A 20871-nucleotide genomic window follows, 5' to 3' on the forward strand; every position below is an offset into this window, starting at 1 on the left:
GAAGGAGATGTGTTTCTCCTGGTTCTGCTCTTTTCATTGCTATCCCAGGTAGGCATAAACTAGAAATCAGAACTGAGAAGAGCGCTGTGTAGGTTTTCAATCAACCAAGACTGAGTGTAGGTTTTCAATCAACCAAGACTGAGTGTCCTGAAGCAAATACGCAAGGCCCTGCCTGCAAGAATTGAGGGTGCAGAACTGCAGAGACTGACAGTAGAATAAAGAAAAGTGACTGTGGAAAGGATTAGGGACAAAATGGTTGCATTGGTTCATTGAACACCCTTAAGCAACAGAAAGATAACCATCAATAATCCTCAGCTCCTACCACCATCATGGTAGGTAACATTATTAAAAAATCATTTTTCAGTGACAGTTTACATTCAGTATTACCCTGTATCAGTTTCAGGTGTACAGCATGGACAATCGTGTACTTTACAGAGTGGAGAGTGGTCCCCCAGTATTTCAAGAATCCACCTGGACAGTACATAGTTATTAGAGATTGCTTATGGACTATATTCTCCACGCTGTGTAATTTACATCCCTGCTCCTACTCTGTCCAGGACACTTCAGTGTGAACTGGGACCTGAGCCCGCTCCCCGGGGCTGGGGGCGAAGAGCGCTGGAGCGCAGGACGCCGGCGGGGCGCGGTGAGGACAGAGTGGGGGGAAGGCAGGAACTTCCCTTCTGATTAACTTATCTAAGGGCCCATTCCGCGCGCGCGGGGGGGGGGGGGGGGGGGGGGGGGGCCCCCCCCCCCCCCCACTTCGCTGCGTGAACTAGTCTCCTCTCCATCACACCCTCCACCCCGCCCACCAGCTCCTCCTTCCCCGCCTAGGAGGCCGAGAAGGGCGAGGCCAGTCCTCAAGGCTCACCAACCACGCTCCAGTCATTGTCGTCATCTTCCCGCGAGAACGCGAAGTCCCGCCTATGGGTCGCAGACCTGTCACTCTTGCGCCTCAGGCCCCGCCCTCCACTCGCAGGTGCTTTGGCTGTTTGGCTTCACCATGGAGCGTCCGGAGACCAGAGAACGCAGCTCGTCGCCCGGGCAACCAGGGAGGACAAAACCCTCTTGGGGTGGTGGCGGCGGCGGCGTAGCGGATGCGATGATGTCCAACCCAGAGCACGGCCTTCCCTTTCTCCCGGGCACGTCTTTTACGGACTCCACGGTGAGGACCTACCCACCCAACCCTCACCTATCTCTACCTGCCCCGCCCTCGCCGCTTAGTGCAACTCCTTCCTCCTCCACCCAAAATTGTCCTCTCCCTTCAAACCCGCCCTCTGCCCCGACCCTGTTCTTTCTTCTCCGCCGCAACTCTGTAGGCCTCCCCACTCAGCATCATCCGGTCTCTCATATCCATTATCTTCCTCTCCATCACTTTCTAGTTTCAGCACTCCGCCCTGGCAGCCTGTTGGCCTCCTTCGTTCAGTCTGTGGGCATAGCCGAGTTCTCCCTTGCTGCTCTAGCCCCTGCTTCTTCTCCCTCTAGATGCCAGTTTCTCCACCCTACTCCCAAGCTCTCTGTGTAGGTCCTCTCCTAGGCTCATCCTCCCACACTGGTCCTGCCCAGCCCCATCCTCCCACACTGGTTCCTCCCAGATCCATCCTCAACCTCTTATCACCTCCCCATTAGCCTCGGCCCCTACTCCCTCCCAGCATCTCTATACCGTCATCCTCATTGGCACAGCCCCATCCACCCTTTCACCCCAGGCCCATCCTTCTCTCCCTGCCTCCTCCTTCTCCTGTATCCTAGACCCAGTAATCTTTCTCACTCCCAGCTCCATTCCCTCTTAAGTGTCATTTCCCTTCATCTTCTTTCCACCAGGTTCTTTTCCACAGTCTGCATGCACCCTTCTCATTTATTCTTCTACCCAGCCCCTTCTCTTTTTTGTCCAGCACTTCTGCCTTTTCTATAATTTAATCCCACCTTCTCCCCATTCCTTTTTTATCTTCTTTCACAATTGATTATTTTAAAGGCAGACTCTCAACACAGGTTCATCTTCCTCCCAAACCACCCTTCCCTGCTTTGTAGAACATAATTACATTCCAGTTCCTTCAAGACCACCACAGCTGATTAATTTTTATACTGTTAGTGCTATTATTTTTGCTCCAACATTTTAATAAATATTTGTGTTCTGGTTTTCTTTTGCCCTTTCCTGACTTTAAGTGTATTTAATTGCATTTTCTAGACAAAATTGAAGAGAAACAAAAGCCCTTTTTCTCCTAACATAGTTTAGCTCTTGACAAAATTATTTAATATTTGTGTTAATTCTAATAGGGTTACTGAAATATATGTCGGAATATCAATATTGAGATTCAGTAGGCTGATTATCATACATGAGACAATAACAACTTATATTATATAGTTTAATAATTTAACCTATAAGTCCTTCTCCTTGGTCACAAGTTTGGTGAGGGAATTTGGATTGTGAATCTCCTCTTCACATTATTCCTGCATTAATTAAGACACAGCATTATAGATTTTTCTATGCATGGTAGGCACGTTCCTGCCCTGTATAGGAGCAGATTATGCATTTGGTGTTAGTGAGTGTGGATTACCCACAAGGCAGGGTTGAGTTGATACGGGGGATCGATTACAGAGGTGTGGACTGGAGGTGCCAGGCTCTAAGAGCGTATTGCCATACTACAAGATCCACTATGCATTGGGCATATTTCCTATTTTAAATACACTGGGCAAATATTACCTGATTTGCCTTATTTGAAATTTGAACAACATGGTTACTGTCTTCAGCACTGAAGGTCTACATATGTATAGTCTCACAACATTCAGAACCATATTTTACTAATAGCCTGCTGTTGCTGGGAAGCCTTTAGCAAATGTAAACAGTCCATTAACACATTATTGAGGTGTGCTGGGGAACCCTACAGTTATATGTATTATGTGTAGGATTCTTACAATAAAGTAAACCATGCTTATTTACAGTAAAAACCAACCAACCAAACAAACAAACAAACAAAAACGTAATGACTAAGAAGGATGGGGAGGCCTTAGGCCGCCTTGCTTGGGGTGCCTGTGAGGATCCACGAATAAAGGTCATAGGTTGAGTGATGAGAGCGGTGTCTGTCTAAAACAGGGAAAGAAAATAAAGCAGCTGATGTTTCTTCTGTCTTTAGAGGTAGAAGAGGAGGAGCTTGAAGTTATATCAATTACTTAGGCAAAAGTCGACTCAGCCCATTTTGTTCTATGTCATGTGTGTTATGCATCTAGAGCAGCTCTCGTCAGCTGACTTGTGACCCTGAATGTGTGACCTTCAAAAAATCCATAATCCATAACTCTTATAGCCAAATAAGTTTACTTTATTGTATCTTTTATGTTAGTACAGATCTTGAAAGGTGGTAGGTTGGGCTGCAAACAAATTAAGAGGTAGGTAAGTAAGCCATTTTCATAAAAAAATATATTTTTTGACTTATTCTAAATTTTATGTATATATGTATATATATACACATATATGTGCATTTGTGTGTGTGTATACATACACATATGATTTTGAAAGTAACTTACCATTACAAAAAGCAGAGAAAGGAAAAATTGTTCCATCAAATAACCTCTAATTTTTATTTTTATTTTCTCTTTCAGCTTTATTGAGATATAATTGATATATAACATTGTATAAATTTAAAATGTACAGCTGGTTGATTTGATACACATATTTTGCAAAATGATTACCACCACTGTTTTAATTACTATGGCTTTATAAAATACAAACTACAGTTGACCCTTGAACAACTCAGGGGTTATGGGCACATAGGTCCTGCATGGTTGAAAATTTTCATATAACTATACTAGGCACTTTGCATGTATGGCATCCTAATTACAGAATTGACTCTTGAACAACACTGGTTTGAACCACAAGGGTCAATTGCCAAAAAAAATCACATATAAGTGGACTTGCATATTTCAAACCCGTGTTGTTCAAGGGTCACTGTAATTTGAAATCAGGAAGCATGATACCTCCAGCTTTGTTTTTCTTTCTCAGCATTTGTTTAACTATTCATGGCCTTTTGTGGCACCATACAATTTTAGTTGTTTTTTTTTTTTTTTCTGTGAAAACTGTCATTGGCATTTTGATAGAGATTGAATATATAGATTGCTTTGGTATTATGGACATTTTAATAATATTACATTTTCCAGCCATGAACACAGGTTAATTTTTTATTTGTTTATGTCTTCAATTTCTTTCATCAAAGTCTTGTAGCTTTCAATGTAGAGATCTTTCACATCCTTGGTTAAATTTACTTTTAAGTATTTTATTGTTTTTCATGCTATTGTGAATGGGATTGTTTTCTTTATTACTTTTTTTTTAGATATTTTGTTGTTAATGTATAGAAACACAACTGATTGCTGTGTGTTGATTTTGTATCTGTAACTTTACTGAACTTGTTGATTAGTTCTAACAGTTTTTTTTTGGTGGAGTCTTTAGAGTTTTCTAAATGTAAGATCATAATATCTGCAAACAAAGAGAGTTTTACTTCTTGCTTTCCTAGTTGGATGCCTTTCATTTCTTTTTCTAGTCCGATTGCTCTGGCTGGGACTTCCAGTAATGTGTTGAATAGGAGTGGTGAGAGGGAGCATCCTTGTCTTGGTCCTGATCTTAGAGGAAAAGCTTTCAGTCTTTCACAATTGGATGTAATGTTAGCGATCTGTGGGCTTGTTATGTATATTCCTTTACTATGTAGAGGTATGTATGTTCCTTCTACACTCAATTTGTTGAGAGTTTTTATCCTGAATGGATGCTGTATTTTTATTCATTTATTGAGATGACCGTATTATTTTCATCTTTCATTCTATTAATGTGGTATATCACATTTATTGATTTGTATGTGTTGAACCATCCTTGCATCTCAGGGATAAATCCCACTAGATCATAGTATATAATCCTTTTAATAAGCTGTTGAATTTGGTTTACTATTACTTTACTGATAATTTTTACATCTTATTTCATTAGGGATATTGGTCTGTAGTACTCTTTTTGTGTAGTGTCCTTATCTGGATTGGTATTAGTGTAATGCTGACCTTATAAAATGAATGTGGGTGTGTTCCCTCCTCTTCAGTTTTTTTTTGTTTTTTTTTGAGAGTTTGGGAAGGATTTGCTTGATTTCTCTCTCTCTCTCTCTCTCTCTCTCTCTCCTTCCCTCCCTCCCTCCCTTTTTTTTCATCCTCATCCAAGGATATTTTTTGCATTTATCTTTAGATAGAGCAGGAGGGAGAAAGGGAGGAAGAGAGAGAAGCATCGATGTGAGAGAGACACATCAATTGGTTGCCACCCACACAACCCCAACTGGGGCCAGGGACATATTGCAACTGAATTATGTGCCCTTATCAGGAATCAGATGCAGGACTCCCCCATTTGTGGGCTGATGCTCTAACTGCGGAGCCAAACCGGCCAGGACTACATGAATTCTTTAAATGTGTGGTAGAATTCGCCAGTGAAAACATCATGGGTTTTCCTTGGTTGATTTTTAACTACTGATTCAAGCTCCTTGTTCATTATTGATCTGTTCAGATTTTCTGTTTCTTCTTGACTCAGTCTTGGTAGGTTGTATGTTTCTAGGAATTTATTCATTTATTTCCAGTTATCCAGTTGGTTGGCATATACCTATTAATAGTAGTCTCTTATGATCCTTTGTATTTCTGTTTTTATTTATTTGAATCCTCTCTTTTTCTTAGTTTACCTAAAGGTTTGTCAATTTTTTTATCTTTTCAGAAAGCCAGCTCTTAGTTTTGTTGATTTTTCTATCATTTTTCTGTTTCTATTGTATTCATTTCTGCTCTGATCTTTGTTATTTCTTTTCCTCTGCTAATTTTGTGCTTAGTTGTTTTTCTAGTTTCTTGAGGTGTAATGTGAGGTGGTTTATTTGAAATGATTTGTTTCTTTTTTAAAATGTATTTTTCGATTACAGTTGGAATGCATATTATATTATTTTCAGATGTACAACATAGTGGTCGGACATTTATATACCTTACAAAGTAATTACCCTGATAAGTCTAAGTATCTTTATGATGCCATAAATATAGATTTTTTTTCTTTTCTTTTTAAAAAGAAATATTTTTTTAATTGATTTTTAGAGAGAGAGGAATGGAGAGGGAGGGAAAGATAGAAACATCAATGAGAGAGAACATTGATTGGTCACCGTCAGCATGCTCCTTGACTGGGATCTGGCTTACAACCTGGGCATGTGTCCCCACTGGGAATCAAACTGGTGACCTCTTGGTGCATGGATCGATGCTCAACCACTGAGCCACACCGGCCGGGCGATTTTTCTTCTTTCTTAGTATACACATTTATTGCTGTAAAATTCCCTTTTAGGACTGCTTTTGCAGCATCCAAATGGTTTTCATATGTTGTGCTCCTATTTTTGTTTGTTAAAAGGTATTTTTTTGTATTTCCCTTTGATTTCTTGACCCATTGGTTGTTCAGGAGTGTTTTGTTTAATTTGAACATATTTGTGAATTTTCCAGTTTTCTGTTATTTCATATCATTGTGGATAGAAATGATACTTGGTATGACTAAAATCTGCTCAGACTTGTTTTGTGACCTATCATATGATCTATCCTGAAGAATGTTCTATGTGTACTTGAGAAGACTGTTGGTTGGATTGTTCTGTATATGTTCATTAGCTTCATTTGATCTCAACATAATTCAAGCCCATTGTTTCCTTGTTGATTTTCTGTCTGTCTGATCTATCCATTGTTGAAAGTAAGAACATGGAGTATTGAAGTCCCTTATTATTATTGTTCTGGTTTTGTGTTTTTTTGTTTTTTTTTTTAAAGATAGTTCTCTCTTCAGATCTGTTAGTATTTCCTTAATATATTTAGGTGCTCTGATGTTGGGTGCATTAGTACTTACAATTGTTATATCTTCTTGATAAATTGACCTTCTTATTATATAATGATTGTATTTGTCTCTCACTACTATTTTTTGCTTAAAGTCTGTTTTGTCTGATATAAATACAGATAGATACCCCTGCTTTCTTTTGGTTTCTACTTGCATGGAATATCTTTTTTCTATCCCTTCGTTTTCAACCTATGTCTGGCCTTAAAGCTGAAGTGAGTTTCTTACAGGCAGCATATAGTTAGGTCTTTAAAAAAAAAATCATCCAGCTTACCTTTTGATTGGAGATATCAATTCACTTACATGTAGTGTAATTATTGATAGTAAGAACTTACTAATACCATCTTTTGTTTTTATGGCTATTTTGTCATTCCTTTGTTCATTTATTTCTCCCTTGCTGCCTTCTTTTATAAATTAATGGTTTTCTATAGTGGTGTGCTTTGATTCCCTACTCTTTATCCTTTGTGAATCCACTGTAGGTTTTTGCTTTGTGGTTACCATGAGGCTTACATAAAGCATGTATATATAACAGTCTATTTTACACTAATAACAATTCAATTTTTATCACATTCAAAAACTCTACCCTTTTGCTCTTCTCCCTATATGTTTTTAATGTCAACATTTAAATTTTTTTATTCTGTATTCATTAACAAATTGTTGAAGCTATAGCTATTTTTAATAATTTTGTCCTTTAGCTTTTATACTAAAAGCAAGTGTTAACACATCACCATATTACAGTATTAGGGTACTATATCTGACTATATGCTTACCTTTACCTGTGTGTTATATATTTTCATGTTACAAATTAATGCCTTTTTATTTTAGCTTTTAAAAGTTCTTACAGTACCTCTTAAGTTAGGTTTAGTGGTGATTAATTCTTTTGTTTATTGGAGAAAGTCTTTATCTCACCGTTATTTCTGAAGCACAACTTTTTTGGGTAAAATATTCTTGGTTGGCAGTTGCTGTCCTTCAGCACTTTGAATATATCATCTCATTCTCTCCTGGCCTGCATGGTCTCTGCTGAGAAATCTGTGGTAGTGTTATGGAAGTTCCCTTGTATGAGAGATTTATTTTATTTTATTTTATTTTATTTTATTTTATTTTATTTTATTTTATTTTTTCCTTTACTGTTTTGACAATTACTTGTCTTTGATTTTGGACAGTTTCATTATCATGTATCTTAAAGAAGATTATTTTGGCTTGAAGTTTTGGGGTGACCTATTAGCTTCATTAACTTGGATATTCACTCTCTTTTCAGGTTTGGGGAGTTCTCAGCCATTATTTCTTTAAGTAAGCATTCTACCCCTTTCTCCCTATCTTCTCCTTCTGGGACTCCCAATATACATACATTATTTCTCTTATTAATGTCCTGTAAGTTCCACAGACTTTCATCATTCATTTTCTTTTTGCTCTACTGATTGGATGATTTGTCTTCTAGCTCACAGTTTCTTTAACTTATTCAAGTATTCTGTTAAAACTACTATTGAATTCTTCAGTTCAGTCATTGTATTCTTCAGCTCCAAATCTGTTTCTTTTTAACAATTTCTATCTTTCCTGAATTTCTCATTTTGTTCTTGTATTGTTTTCCTGATATTGTTAAATCGTTTGTCTATGTTCTCCTGTAGGTCTCTGAACATCTTTAAGACAATTATTTTGAGTTTTGTTTTTTTTTTTATCAGGAAATTTCTGGTTCTTTTTTGGGGGGGCTAGTTACTATAGAGTTATTGTATTCTTTTGGTAGGATCATGTTTTCCTAATTGTTCATGATCCCCGTAATCTTGCACAGGTGTCTTCACATTTGATAAAGCAGTTACCTCTGCCAAACTTTATGGACTGACTTTGGTAAAGGAATAGTTTCACCTGCTGGTGGGGGTATGCCAAAGTATGCTGTGATTCTGGGTCTAGTGCAGCAGGGCACCAAATGTAGGAGTGTGTAGTAGTACTGGGTCTGGCAGGGTTGTGGGTGGGCATGATGTCTCTTCAGCTCAGGCCCCTGGGGTCTACAGCATTGACAACTGTGTAGTTCTTGACAAGCACTGTAGGCAGTAGGCATTCTGCAGTGTCAGCAAGAGCTGTTGTTTATGGATAGTTGTCAAATCACTGATCTTTGTGAAGGCATGAGGACTCTGGGGCCTCCTGTGTCACCATTTTGGTCTCATCTATCTTCAAAATTATTTACTTACACCTTTTTCTTTTTTATTTAATCTTTTGTGGGTTTTTTTCAATTACCTATAAAAATTAGTTCATTGGGGAAAAAGTCATCGTAATTCAGAAATGTATAATAGAGACAGAGTATTCACCAAATCTAGTCTTTTTTCAGGCATGTGTTTGCATGCTTGTAATTGTAGTACACATATAATTTCATATGCTGCTTTTTTGGGGCTTATTAAATAAAACATTTCCCCCAGATTGCCACATGGTCTTTAAAACCAGTATTTTATTTTTATTTTTTTTATCCTCACCCAAGGACATTTTTCCATCTTTTGCTCAGAGTGGGAGAGACAGAAAGAGAGAGAGAGAGAGAGAAACATTGACATGAAAGGGACACATCAAGTGGTTGCCACCCGCATGACCCATCCAGGGCTGGGGACAAACTGCAACTGAGGTACGCGCCCTTAGTAGGAACCGAACCCGGGCCTCTCTGGACCGCAGGCCGTCGATCTAACTGCTGAGCCAAACCGGCCAGGGCAGTATTTTATTTTTAAATTAAATTAAATTTACTTTTAAATTTGTCTTTATTGTTTAAAGCACTACAGATTTTGCCTCCTTTTTCCCCATCGACCTCATCAACCTTGCTCCCTCAACTCCTGACTGCATAATAGTCCACTGAGTTTTCCATCATTTACTCATATGTTTGTCTTTTGGAGTATTTCAATGTTCTTACTATTGTAATTAACATAATGGTCAACTTTAGGCATAGTGTTTTTTTTTTAATAATTTTGGATTATACCCTTAAAGGATTGAAGTGGAATTACTGAGGTCAAGACTTTAAATATACAATATCTACTTTCTTTCCAAAGAGTTGTGTGAATGTGTCAGTGTTGGTGTAACAAGAAAGGTCTTTCATTTTTAGAAATTGATTTCACAGAACCAGCTATTCTAGATCCCAAGGTTTCTGACCACTAGATGAGATGAAAAATATGGGAAGACTAGTGAAAAATTACTATTTTAAGAATATTTTTGTTCCTTGTAAGAAGTGAGCTGGTAATTAATTGGGTGTTCTGGAACAGGGCTTTATGTTTTAAACTCAGGATGCTGCTTCCCTCCTTGTTTCTGGCCCAGTGTTTTAGCTTAAAATATGAGAACTTTATAATATAGGTATACTTTTTGGTAGAAGATTTGTGATGTTTTTAAGCAAAGGTTTAAGTTACAATATTTTTGAAAGTTTTTGCCTAACAAACTTCATTAATGACATACTTCTTTTCCTCTTCAGAAAACAGCATTTCATAGAAGCCAGACACTGAACTACAGGCATGGCTATGCAATGGCTCGTCGTCCAACCGTTGGGATAGGCGGGGACCGGCTCCAGGTCAACCAGCTGTCTCAGGCTGACCTGGATGAGTTGGCCAATAAGGCACCACTTCTAACATACGGCGAACCTAAGCCGGCCGCACCTCCAAATTTTATTCCTGCACATGTGGCTTTTGACAAAAAGGTACCATCTGGGATTTTAGGGTACCCCTTGAATTCAGATTTCTGAGAGCCAACTCTTTCCAGAAAAGTCAGCAATAAACCACAAGTTTTACAGAGTATTCTGAGGAGAAAATTGTTCAAATGCTTCAACCCTTAGTCATAGACAGCTGAACTCGGGATTGAAAGGGCCTTTCTTTAGTCAGGAAGCCGATTACAGAAAATAATTCTCCATAGACTTCACTGAAGTATTTTTCCAAATACAGTTAAGGAAAAGTTGGATGAAATCTGAATTCTTGAGTTTACCTTTGCTCTATGTTTGCCTGCTATGTGTTTTCTACTTTTTAAAAGTGTTATATTCTGTAATGATGACAAATCCTTAATCTCCATGAAACACGAGATGTCATCGTGACAGCAGCTCCAGCCAGCGTCAGTTTTCTGCAGGCTGTCTCCATGAGTTCTGTCTTTCAGGGAACATTTCGGGCTTGGCAGAACGTAACCGAAGGGTGGTATAACATTTTGTTTGTGTCTCATTTACCCTTATGCTTTTGTAACGGGAGTTCCCTGATTTTCATCTGTTGACATTTCCACATCATCCTTGGTTTTCCTTGTCAGTGAGTCTCCTCTTGTCACTAAGGTGAGGTGGTCCTAACTCGGACCATGCAGTAGAATCACTGATGGGAGTTTAAAAAAATTTTTTTCCTCACCTGAAGATATGCTTCTTATTGATTTTAGAGAGAAGAAGGAGGGGAGAGAGAGAGAAAAAAATCAATGTGAGAAAGAAACATTTATTGGGTGCCTCCCGTACACACCCTGGCAGAGGATCGAATCTGCAGCCCAGGTATGTGCCCTGATTGGGAATCAGACCCACAGCCTTTTGGTGCATGGATGACACTCCAACCAAATGAGCCACACTGGCCAGGGCAATGATGGGACTTTTAAGAAACTTAGATGCTTGCCCAATCTTCAACAATTCTGATTTCCAGATGATTTTTATATATAACTGGGTCTGAGAACTACTGACCAGTTTCTATAAGTTACCTTTTCTAATTTACTCCTAGCTTATTTTCTTTTTTCTTTTAATTTCATTAGTTTTGTTCAATGCCTATACCATTTTCATCTAGCTAGTCTACCTTTATTGAGTACCTATTGAAGCTGGAGGCTGGAAGATACAAAATAATCTGGTGGCCCTGGCTGGTGTGGCTCAGTTGGTTGAGCGTCATCCCGTGCACTGAAAGGTCACCGGTTTGATTTCTGGTCAGGGTACATGTTCAAGTTGCAGTCCCTAGTTGGGGTGTGAGTGGGAGCAACCGATTGATGTTTCTCTCTCGAATCAATGTTTTCTCTCTTTCCTTCTAAAATATCAATAAGAACTTTTTTTTAAGTCAAGGAATCCACCTGGCCAGTGTGGCTTAGTGGATTATGTGTCCTCCCATGGACTGAGAGGTCCTGATTCGATTCCTGGTCAGGGCACACGCCTGAGTTGTGGGCTCAATCCCCAGTGGGGGGAGTGCAGGATGTGGCCAGTTGATGTTTCTCTTTCACATCAGTGTTTCTACTTCTCTCTCCCTTCCTCTCTCTCTTAAAAAAGAAAATCAATAAAAAGCATATTTAAAGGTAAAGAAATCCTTTATTTAAACAAATATGGTGGTAGAACTGTGCTATTTACATTAATAATCACTTAATTTAAACAATTTTTAATGTATCAGTCAGAATCCATATAATCCCTTCTTCCTCACTTCGTTAACACATTTGATAGGAACAATTCATTTATCCATTCATATGCTAAACCTAAACATCCACTAAGTGGTATCAGTTATACAGTTGGATTTTTTCTTATTTCTCTTCTTTATTCTCAGCTGTGATAGGTACTGCAAAATCAGTAGATAAGGGAGAGGGGAGAAAATACAAGAGAAGAGTGGGATAGGTATTTTACAGTTTATCAAGATATCAATCCTGGTCAGTTCAATTTTTATTGAAAAAATAGCAAATAACTATTATAAACTAGAAAGTGATAGAGTCATATCTATCATAAGAAAGTATTAATGAAATGCAGAGAGGGAGAGATTGTGCCTGAATAGGAAATAGGCTTCTTCTTTTTTGTTTTTCTATGTTATTTTGTGCTATTGTCACTATTTAATTTATGCTTTTAAAACAGTCTTGATAATTCATTTTTAAAAGATAGTGGGCATGAATAGGTAGACTTACATTTTAATTTTTTTATTCATTTTGCTTGGATCATCAAAATGTCTAGATAGGTCCTTACCATAGACAGTAAGGTAGAGAGTAGTTAAATACATGGTTTTGAAACTAAGATTTTTTTGGGGAATTATAGTTTTTCTGAATTAAATATGTTTAAAATTATTTTAAGAATATGCATAGTCTACTTAATAGCCAACATATTTGTCCATATTTTGGAGATTCTTCGTACAGTCCCTCATCTTCAGAGTATAACTTCATTCCTTACACAGGTGACAATGACCAGGACATCCGCTGTGAGCGCCCTTACCTTTTCTATTTGCTCCCATGCAATCCTCATCGTCACCCACTATATTCTACTTCCCAGACTCGTGGCCCACTCTGTGTTCCTGATGTTATTCTTCTTTCATCTTTTTTTATCTTTAACTTTCATACGACTTCCATTTCAAACAGCTAGTAAGCACTTCTTTACCTAGGGTCATATTATCCCATCCTGAAAACCTTTCTGCCTTGTGACCCCTTCAGGCAACTTCCTCTCTCACTGACTGTCAGATTGATCACTTATGATTTCACTTCTCTCTGCCCTCCAGCCCAGAACAGTTTTGTTTGTTTGTTTGTTTTACCACCATTCTCTTTGACCTATTTGCAATATTTGCCATTGTGGACCCTCTCTTCCTTCTAGAAACTTTGCTTTTCTTTTGCTCCACTGACTCTTTACTCTTCTGGTTCTCTCTCTCTCTCTCTCTCTCTCTCTCTCTCTCTCTCTCTCTCTCTCTCATTGCTCCTACTCTGGGCTCCCTTTCTCTTTTCGTTTTTAACTGTAGCATTTTATTTTATTTATTTATTTTTAATTCTCACCTGAGGATATTTTTCTATTTATCTTCAAATAGAGTGGGAGGGAGAGAGAGCAAAACATGAACATGAGAGGGACACATCGACTGGTTGCGCCCTTCACAATACCGACCAGAGCTGGGGATGAACCGCAACTGTGGTACGTTTCCTTGACCAGAATCGAACCCATAACTCATTAGTCCACAGTCCGATGCTCTAACCAGTGAGCCAAACTGGCCAGGGCCTTAACTGTAAACATTTTAAAGGGTCAGTTTTCATTCTTTATTTTATTTCCTTCAGAGATCTCACCCACTTTTGTGGTTTCAACTGTCATCTCAATGCATACAACTGTCAATATTTCCAATTCTGACTTTTTGAAACTGCCATGGGATATCTTCACCTGGATGAGCTGTTGGCACCGCGGGTTCCGTATGTCCTTACCCCCCAGGTCATCGCCCTTTCTCATAGATGTGTTCTTTGTTTGGCCCACTAGGTAATCAAAGCATCTCACCCAAGCCATTTTGGCTTTTCTTCCCACTCAAGTTGCCAAGTCAATATCTCTCACTTCCATTTCCTCTACCATTCTCCTGTTCAAACAAACAATATGTTAACTCTTAACATATTGTTGACTGTTGTATTAGTCCTACACTTGTTTTTATACTCAGAACATGTCCAGTGCCTGGTTTATTCCCCAAAGCACATTACGTGATTTTTCTGTGAAAATGCCATTAGACTCTCTTAACCAGTACAGCAAATGTTACCACTGTCTACCCAGCTACTGCAGTCCCTCAACCTGCAAGTCACTCTTGAACTCTTCCTTTCCCTCACAACCCAATTGCAGTCTTAGCAAGCTCTGTCATTTCCATCTCTAAAATATATAACTAATTTGTTCATTTACTTCCACCTCTATTACTACAGTTCATCTTCCACAGAGCAGCCAGACTTACTTTTAAAAATGGATGTCAGATTATGTCATATACTGACCTAAAACATTTTCATGACTTTCCCAGTGTGTAAACAGAGATCCAACTCTCCAGGTTCCTCACAGTCCTACTGGGTCTGGCCCTCCCTTCTGTTTCTCCAACCTCCTCTCGGGCCTACCTTTTTCTTACACCCTGTGCTTCAATCACAGTAGGTTATTTTTTTTTATTCTCTTGAAACTGTAACACGCCCCTCCCTCCCGCCCCCTACCCCACCCATTACAGGGTCTTCTCATATGCTGTTCCCCTTTCTAGACTAGCTTTCCTGTGATTGGTACTCAATAAATATTAGTTTAAAAAATGAGATGGCCCTGGCCAGTTTGTCTCAGCGGTTAGAGCGTTGGCCTGCGGACCAGCGAGGCCCAGGTTCGGTTCCTGCTAAGAGCACGTACCTCAGTTGCAGTTTGTCCCCGGCTCCGGTTGAGGTTGTGTGGGTGGCAGCCACTCAGTGTGTCTCTCTCATGTTCAGGTTTCTCTTTTTCTTCCTCCCACTGTCCCTCCCGCTCCATCTCAAGGTAAATGCAAAAATGTCCTCGGGTGAGGATAAACAATAAATAAATAAATAAATAAATAAATAAATAAATAAATAAATAAAACATGAGATGAATTATTTTTTAATAAGTAAGATTAACATCATCTGTGTCACTGCTGAAAATAGGGAAGCTTATCATGCAACCCACATGTATGATGGAGTAAAATGAAAATGATAAAAAGTGCCTAGGCTTTTCATAATTGTATGTGATATGAAAATATTTATTCAGCATTTTTCTCTTCAGTCTTGAAGTAATTGCAAATATCTCCATGTTTATTATGGCATTCTGAGTACTTCCTGGGTGTTAGGAGACATGGTAACTAATTCTAGGTCTTCTACCAACTAGTGTTGTGACCCTAAGGAGTCACATTCTCTGGTTTCCTCTTTATAAAATTAGGTTATAATACATGATAACTAGGAGTCCATCCTGCTGAAAATTCCATGAAAAGTACATTTTTAAACAGTGTCTAAATATTTTTTTTTCCTTTCAACATAACACATTAAGATCTTATTCTACCTGGAAAAGCTGATGTTATCCTAACTACTTTATAAAGAGCTTTCCCAGGCATTTCTTCATGGGATGAGCATAGAACTCTTGACTCTATTTGTAATAAATAAATAAATAAGTGCTTTATTGATGAATAGTCAAATAAATAAGTACTTTAAGGGTTAAAGTATTATTTACCCAAGACTTTTCTGTAACATGAATCACACAGTGAAAACATGTAGTTTTAGCTATATGTATAGATCATATGCCAGAGGAAACCCAGATGTTTATTGGACAAACTGATCCACGTTAAGTGATCAGAGATGAATGTAAAGACAGAAAACACTCCTAGGGGATGTTTTACTCGGTAAAATTTTGACCACTCTCCATTTATGTCGGAAAACAAACTCTCAAATAACCAGAGATCTTAAGAATTGCGTGCCCCAATTAACTGAATAATCAATTTCTTCAATTAGTACCAAATATACCAAGTATACGTAATCAGTGATTTCTTTTAAATATACAATCTGAATGTACCAAAATGAATATAAAGCGAAAACTGACCTGTACCTTATTTAATTTTTCTTTTTGCTTCAAAAGGAATTGTTTAGATTTTGAAAAATGATCATGTGGTCACAATTCACTGCTGTCGATGCATAAAGATAGGTTAGGGTTCATTTGTAGTTATCACATGGCATGGTCTAGAAGATTTGTTTTTAAATAATGTATATCGTTTAAACATGTTTAAATAGAATATAAGAAATTCTGGTTATTTTAATCTTTAAAGTGTGTACGTGCGTGTATTTCCTCCCTGCCTATCATTCTAAGGGCAAATTCCTGTTGCCAAAGGCATTTCATCCTTCCAGTCTTAGAAAACAGACTGCATAGGAACGTGAGTGTGCCATAGGGCTCAGTCTTTGGTCTTCTTCTCTGTCTGTGCTCCTTCTTTTGGTCCAGACTCATGGCTTGAAATGTTCTTTACATGATGATGTGCTGTGCCCTGAATTTGTAATTGCCTATTTAACATCTCCTCTTTAATGTTTAATAGACATCTTAAACTAAACATGTTCAAGGCTTAACTCCCGATTTGTCTCCCCACCCCCCAAATCCGCTCCACTACAGCCTTCCCTTATCAATATGACAGCAATTTTGTCCTTTCATTTGCTCGGGTCAAAATGTTTGAGTTATCCTGATCTTTCTCTAATATTGATTTCTTTCCCAGACCCAGTCCTGCATCCCAAATTATCCCTTGCAATATCAAGTTAAACTCAGCAAGTCTAAAATCTAGCTCACCATCTGCCCCAAATTATCTTCTTAATGTTTCCATTTCTATGAGAATCATCACTATAGGCTTAGCACTGTACTTTCTTAGTACCTCATCTAGCTTCCATCCTCCTACTTCCAATGCAGTCAGCCTCTCTGTTTTTGCATTGCTGGGCATTTATTACTGTAGACCTGGACTGTTGGAGGGCCTTGCAGACTGATCGTCATGCCTGGCTCCTTCCTCCTCCATCATACTGCTGCTGGGCTTCCTTCCTCCACTGCTGTTGCTGGAATCCACCCTTGTCCCTTCCTCTTAAAAGTTCTCTGACCACTTCAGCTCACACAGATCTCTCTTCTGGACCACTATAGCACCTGCTGTCTAAGACGCAGTGAGGTGTATGGAGAGAACGCTGGGCTTTGAGTTTACAGACTGGGCTTCCATCCCAGCTGTGCCCCTAACCTCCTTTGTGGCCTCAGACAAGCCACTCTTCCACCCCAAGTCTCAGTTTCCTCCTTTGTGAAATGAGGAACGTTTGAATAGCTGGCTGTGTCTGGCTCTAATGTTTTGTGTATTTCTAAATCTGCAGCTCAGATACAGACCATTTCATACACGAATTGCTGATCCTGTCCCCACTGAAGTGACCGCATCCCCATTTCAGTTCTTTGAAGTTGATCTAAAATGTTACTTTAAAATGACTGTTATATTTTTCTTTTCCCATATTTTTTCCTTTAAACATTTTATTACATTAACCCATTTAATCCTTTTATTATGAGTTTTAAGGCCTTCACTCCATGATACTCATGTTTCTCCTGTGAAGTTGCCTGTTCTCGTTTGGTTTCTATCTTGTTCTTCCACAGTGGACTCTGTACCTTTTTGACACAGTACTCATGTATGAAATTATTTTATCTTTTTTATTCATTGAGCCATATGTGTGTCTTTACTAAAGTGTCTTTTTGTTTTGTTGCTCTTATTCTCCTAGAGGTTTGGGTTAGCACTTGCCTACCTAAAACATCATTCTAATACTTTCTCTTCCTGAAAAGAAATATTAAAAATAGAAATAGTCTGGCCAGTCTGGCTCAGTGGTTGAGTGTTGACCCATGCACCAAAAGGTTGCCGGTTTGATCCCAGTCAGGGCACATGCCCAGGTTGTGGGCCCGATCCCCAGTGGGGGGCATGCAGGAGGCGGCCAGTCGATGTTCTCTCTCATCAATGTTTCCTTCTCCTTTCCTCTGTCTCTCTAATATATCAATAAAGAAAAAAAGTTAAAAAAAAGAAACAGAAATTAAAAAAAATTAATCCCAAAGCATGCCAACATAAGCTTTTTATAATATTTTTAATGTTTTTTAAATGTACAATAGATAGGCCATTTTGACTTCTCACCGATTCTGATGCTCTCCAGAGGCCCTAGGGTTTGCTCTCTCATATATATTTCTCAGCACAATTTACGTGCCACCCATGATAGATTCTGTGGTGGATTGATGATTGAGAGTTATTCATGTGAAGTTTCTAATGAATATGTCATCACTATGCATTTACGAGGGGCTCCACTTCTAAAGAAATTGACTTGAACCTTTATTTTCATTTTGAAACCAAAAGGCATAGTCTTGTACAAATTTCTTACTCTTTCCAAAAATTCTTAGAGGGATCTTTGACATGGATGTGAAGCCAGTAGAGTTAAGATCTTTAAGCCATCTCATCAAGGAACATGGTAGTAGATGTCTACACATAGTTTGAGCATTTAAAGCAGAGGTCAGCAAACTCTTTCTGTATCAGGCCCATGGAAAATATTTTGGGTTTTGCAGCTGTCTTGGTTTGCTTGAACTGCTGTGATAAAATACCACAGACTGGTGGCTTAAACAGTAGAACTTTATTTTCTTACTGTTCTGGGGACTAGAAGATCAAGGTCAAGCTTCCTGCTGATTTGGTTTCTGGTCTCTTTTCCTGACTTTCAGACAGCGGCCTTCTTGCTGTGTCCTCACATGGCCTTTCCTCCCTGTGTGGTGAGAGAGAATGCCGTTATTTCCATTGGGTTAGGGACCCACCCTTCGGACCTCATTTAAGCTTAATTACCTCGTAAAGACCCTATCTCTGTATATAGTCACATAGAGGGTTAAGGCTTCAATATGAATTTTTTTTTTTGGGGGGGGGGGGGACACAATTCAGACCCTAACAGCAGCCCAAATGGTCTCTATCACAACTACTCACAACTCTGCCATGATATGTAATGGGAAAGCAGCCATTAGCAAATAAGTGTTAATTATATATGTAATTACTTTACTTGTGGATACTGAAATTTGAATTTTATATAATTTCCATGTGTTGTGAAATTTTATTCTGTTGATTGTTTTTCTAACCATCAAAATATGTAAAAAAAATTCATAGCTTGTATACAAAAGCAGGTGACGGGTAGATTTGTCCCGTGGACCATAATTTGGCAATCTTTGATTTAGAAGATAGGAGTAATTAATATTCAAATCTCCCTGAGTGGTTCTCTTTACAGGAGGGTACTTGATATTTTTTTGATGAGAAACTAATACACACTGTTTCTTCTTCCCTTGTGTTATAGGTGCTGAGGTTTGATGCCTATTTCCAAGAAGATGTTTCTATGTCAACTGAAGAACATTATAGGATTCGTCAGGTGAACATTTACTACTTCCTAGAAGATGACAGCATGTCAGTCATGGAGCCCACTGTGGAAAACTCTGGGATCCTTCAAGGCAAGTTGATCAAACGCCAGCGCCTACCCAAAAATGACCGCGGAGACCATTACCACTGGAAAGACCTAAATCGAGGGATAAACATCACAATTTATGGCAAAACTTTCCACATTGTTGAATGTGACCGATTCACACAGGTATAGTATATAGCTTTGGAGGCTGTGTCGGAGGCATTCCTTATGGAAGGATGTTTCACTTATTAGAGTGAGACACCCTTGTCCATATGGATTATTATATAGGTTTTTTTTAGTATTTGTATATGTGCTGATATGTGCAAAAACTATGCAGTGATATACTGATACATAGCTATTCAAATAAAATTAAACTTCCATCATAGCTGACTCATTTGATAAGGAACTGGTTCACATGCCAGTTCAGATGGAGAGGAAGGGAGGGGCACCCTCGATGGGGCGGGAATGTGAAACAGGCATTGGACAACTTACCTGAAGTTAGAGTTCACAGAAACGTACAACCTCTACAAGCAGATGTGGTTATGAGCCTAACATTTTTTTGTGTAATTTACATTTTTTTTTTTTTTTAAATCATACTTGCTATATAATAGGGAAACTTGCTGTCTAAAGAATTCCTGAAATACATTTGTAAAGGAAAACACTTTTTTTATATTGACAAAAATCCTCTACTTTCTCTTTTTCATAAATAGGGATTTTTTTACCTTTAAGAGAGAGAGAGAGAGAGACCTTTTTTTTAAAGCACAAAATATAGGTAATAGGCAATTCCAAATTTGTCTTAGTTAAAAATTTTTCTAGAAGCAAAGATAGTTTCTTAATTATTTCATACCTTTTGTTTCATGTTACCTAATGCCAGATGAGATTAATTTTTCCATGCATTGAGCTTCTATGAAGTCACTCATTTATTTTTTTTTAATTTAGTATTTATTAAAATAATAATTTTCATTATTATTATTTTTTTTTGTAGAGATACGAAGGAAGAGGGAGAGGTAGAAACATTGATGAGAGAGAACATCGATTGGCCACCTCCTGCATGTCCCCCCTGGGGATCAGGCCCACAACCTGGGCATGTGCCCTGACCGGGAATTGAACTGGCAACCTCTTGGTGCATGGGTTGATGCTCAACCACTGAGCCACACTGGCCAGGTGTTTTTTTTTATCCTTACCCAAGGACACTTTTCCATTTTTTTGTTCAGATAGAGTGGGAGGGAGGGAGAGGAAGAGAGAGAGAGAGAAACATCAGTGTGAAAGGGACACATCGAGTGGCTGCCACCCGCATGACCAACCAGGGCTGGGGACAAACTGCAACCGAGGTACGTACCCTTAGCGGGAACCGAACCCCTGTCTCTCTGGATCGCAGACCGATGCTCTAACCGCTGAGCCAAACTGGCCAGGGCCTAGACAGGTGTTTTTTA

At 38.7% G+C, this 20871-nt stretch overlaps 1 protein-coding gene across 1 annotated transcript in view; it reads left to right on the plus strand.

The window, feature by feature from the left end:
• The first annotated feature begins 983 nt into the window (after nucleotides 1-983).
• The window catches only part of EFHC1 (EF-hand domain containing 1), a 73302-nt gene continuing 53414 nt past the window's right edge, over nucleotides 984-20871 (plus strand). The window contains exons 1-3 of the mRNA XM_036249355.1: nucleotides 984-1162; nucleotides 10281-10502; nucleotides 19337-19624. Of these exons, the coding sequence (XP_036105248.1) occupies nucleotides 1001-1162; nucleotides 10281-10502; nucleotides 19337-19624 (672 nt within the window). The 5' untranslated portion in view covers nucleotides 984-1000. The remainder of the gene's footprint in view (nucleotides 1163-10280; nucleotides 10503-19336; nucleotides 19625-20871) is intronic.

This window comes from Molossus molossus, unplaced genomic scaffold (assembly GCF_014108415.1).
Source record: "Molossus molossus isolate mMolMol1 unplaced genomic scaffold, mMolMol1.p scaffold_m16_p_8, whole genome shotgun sequence".
Lineage (NCBI taxonomy): Eukaryota > Metazoa > Chordata > Mammalia > Chiroptera > Molossidae > Molossus > Molossus molossus.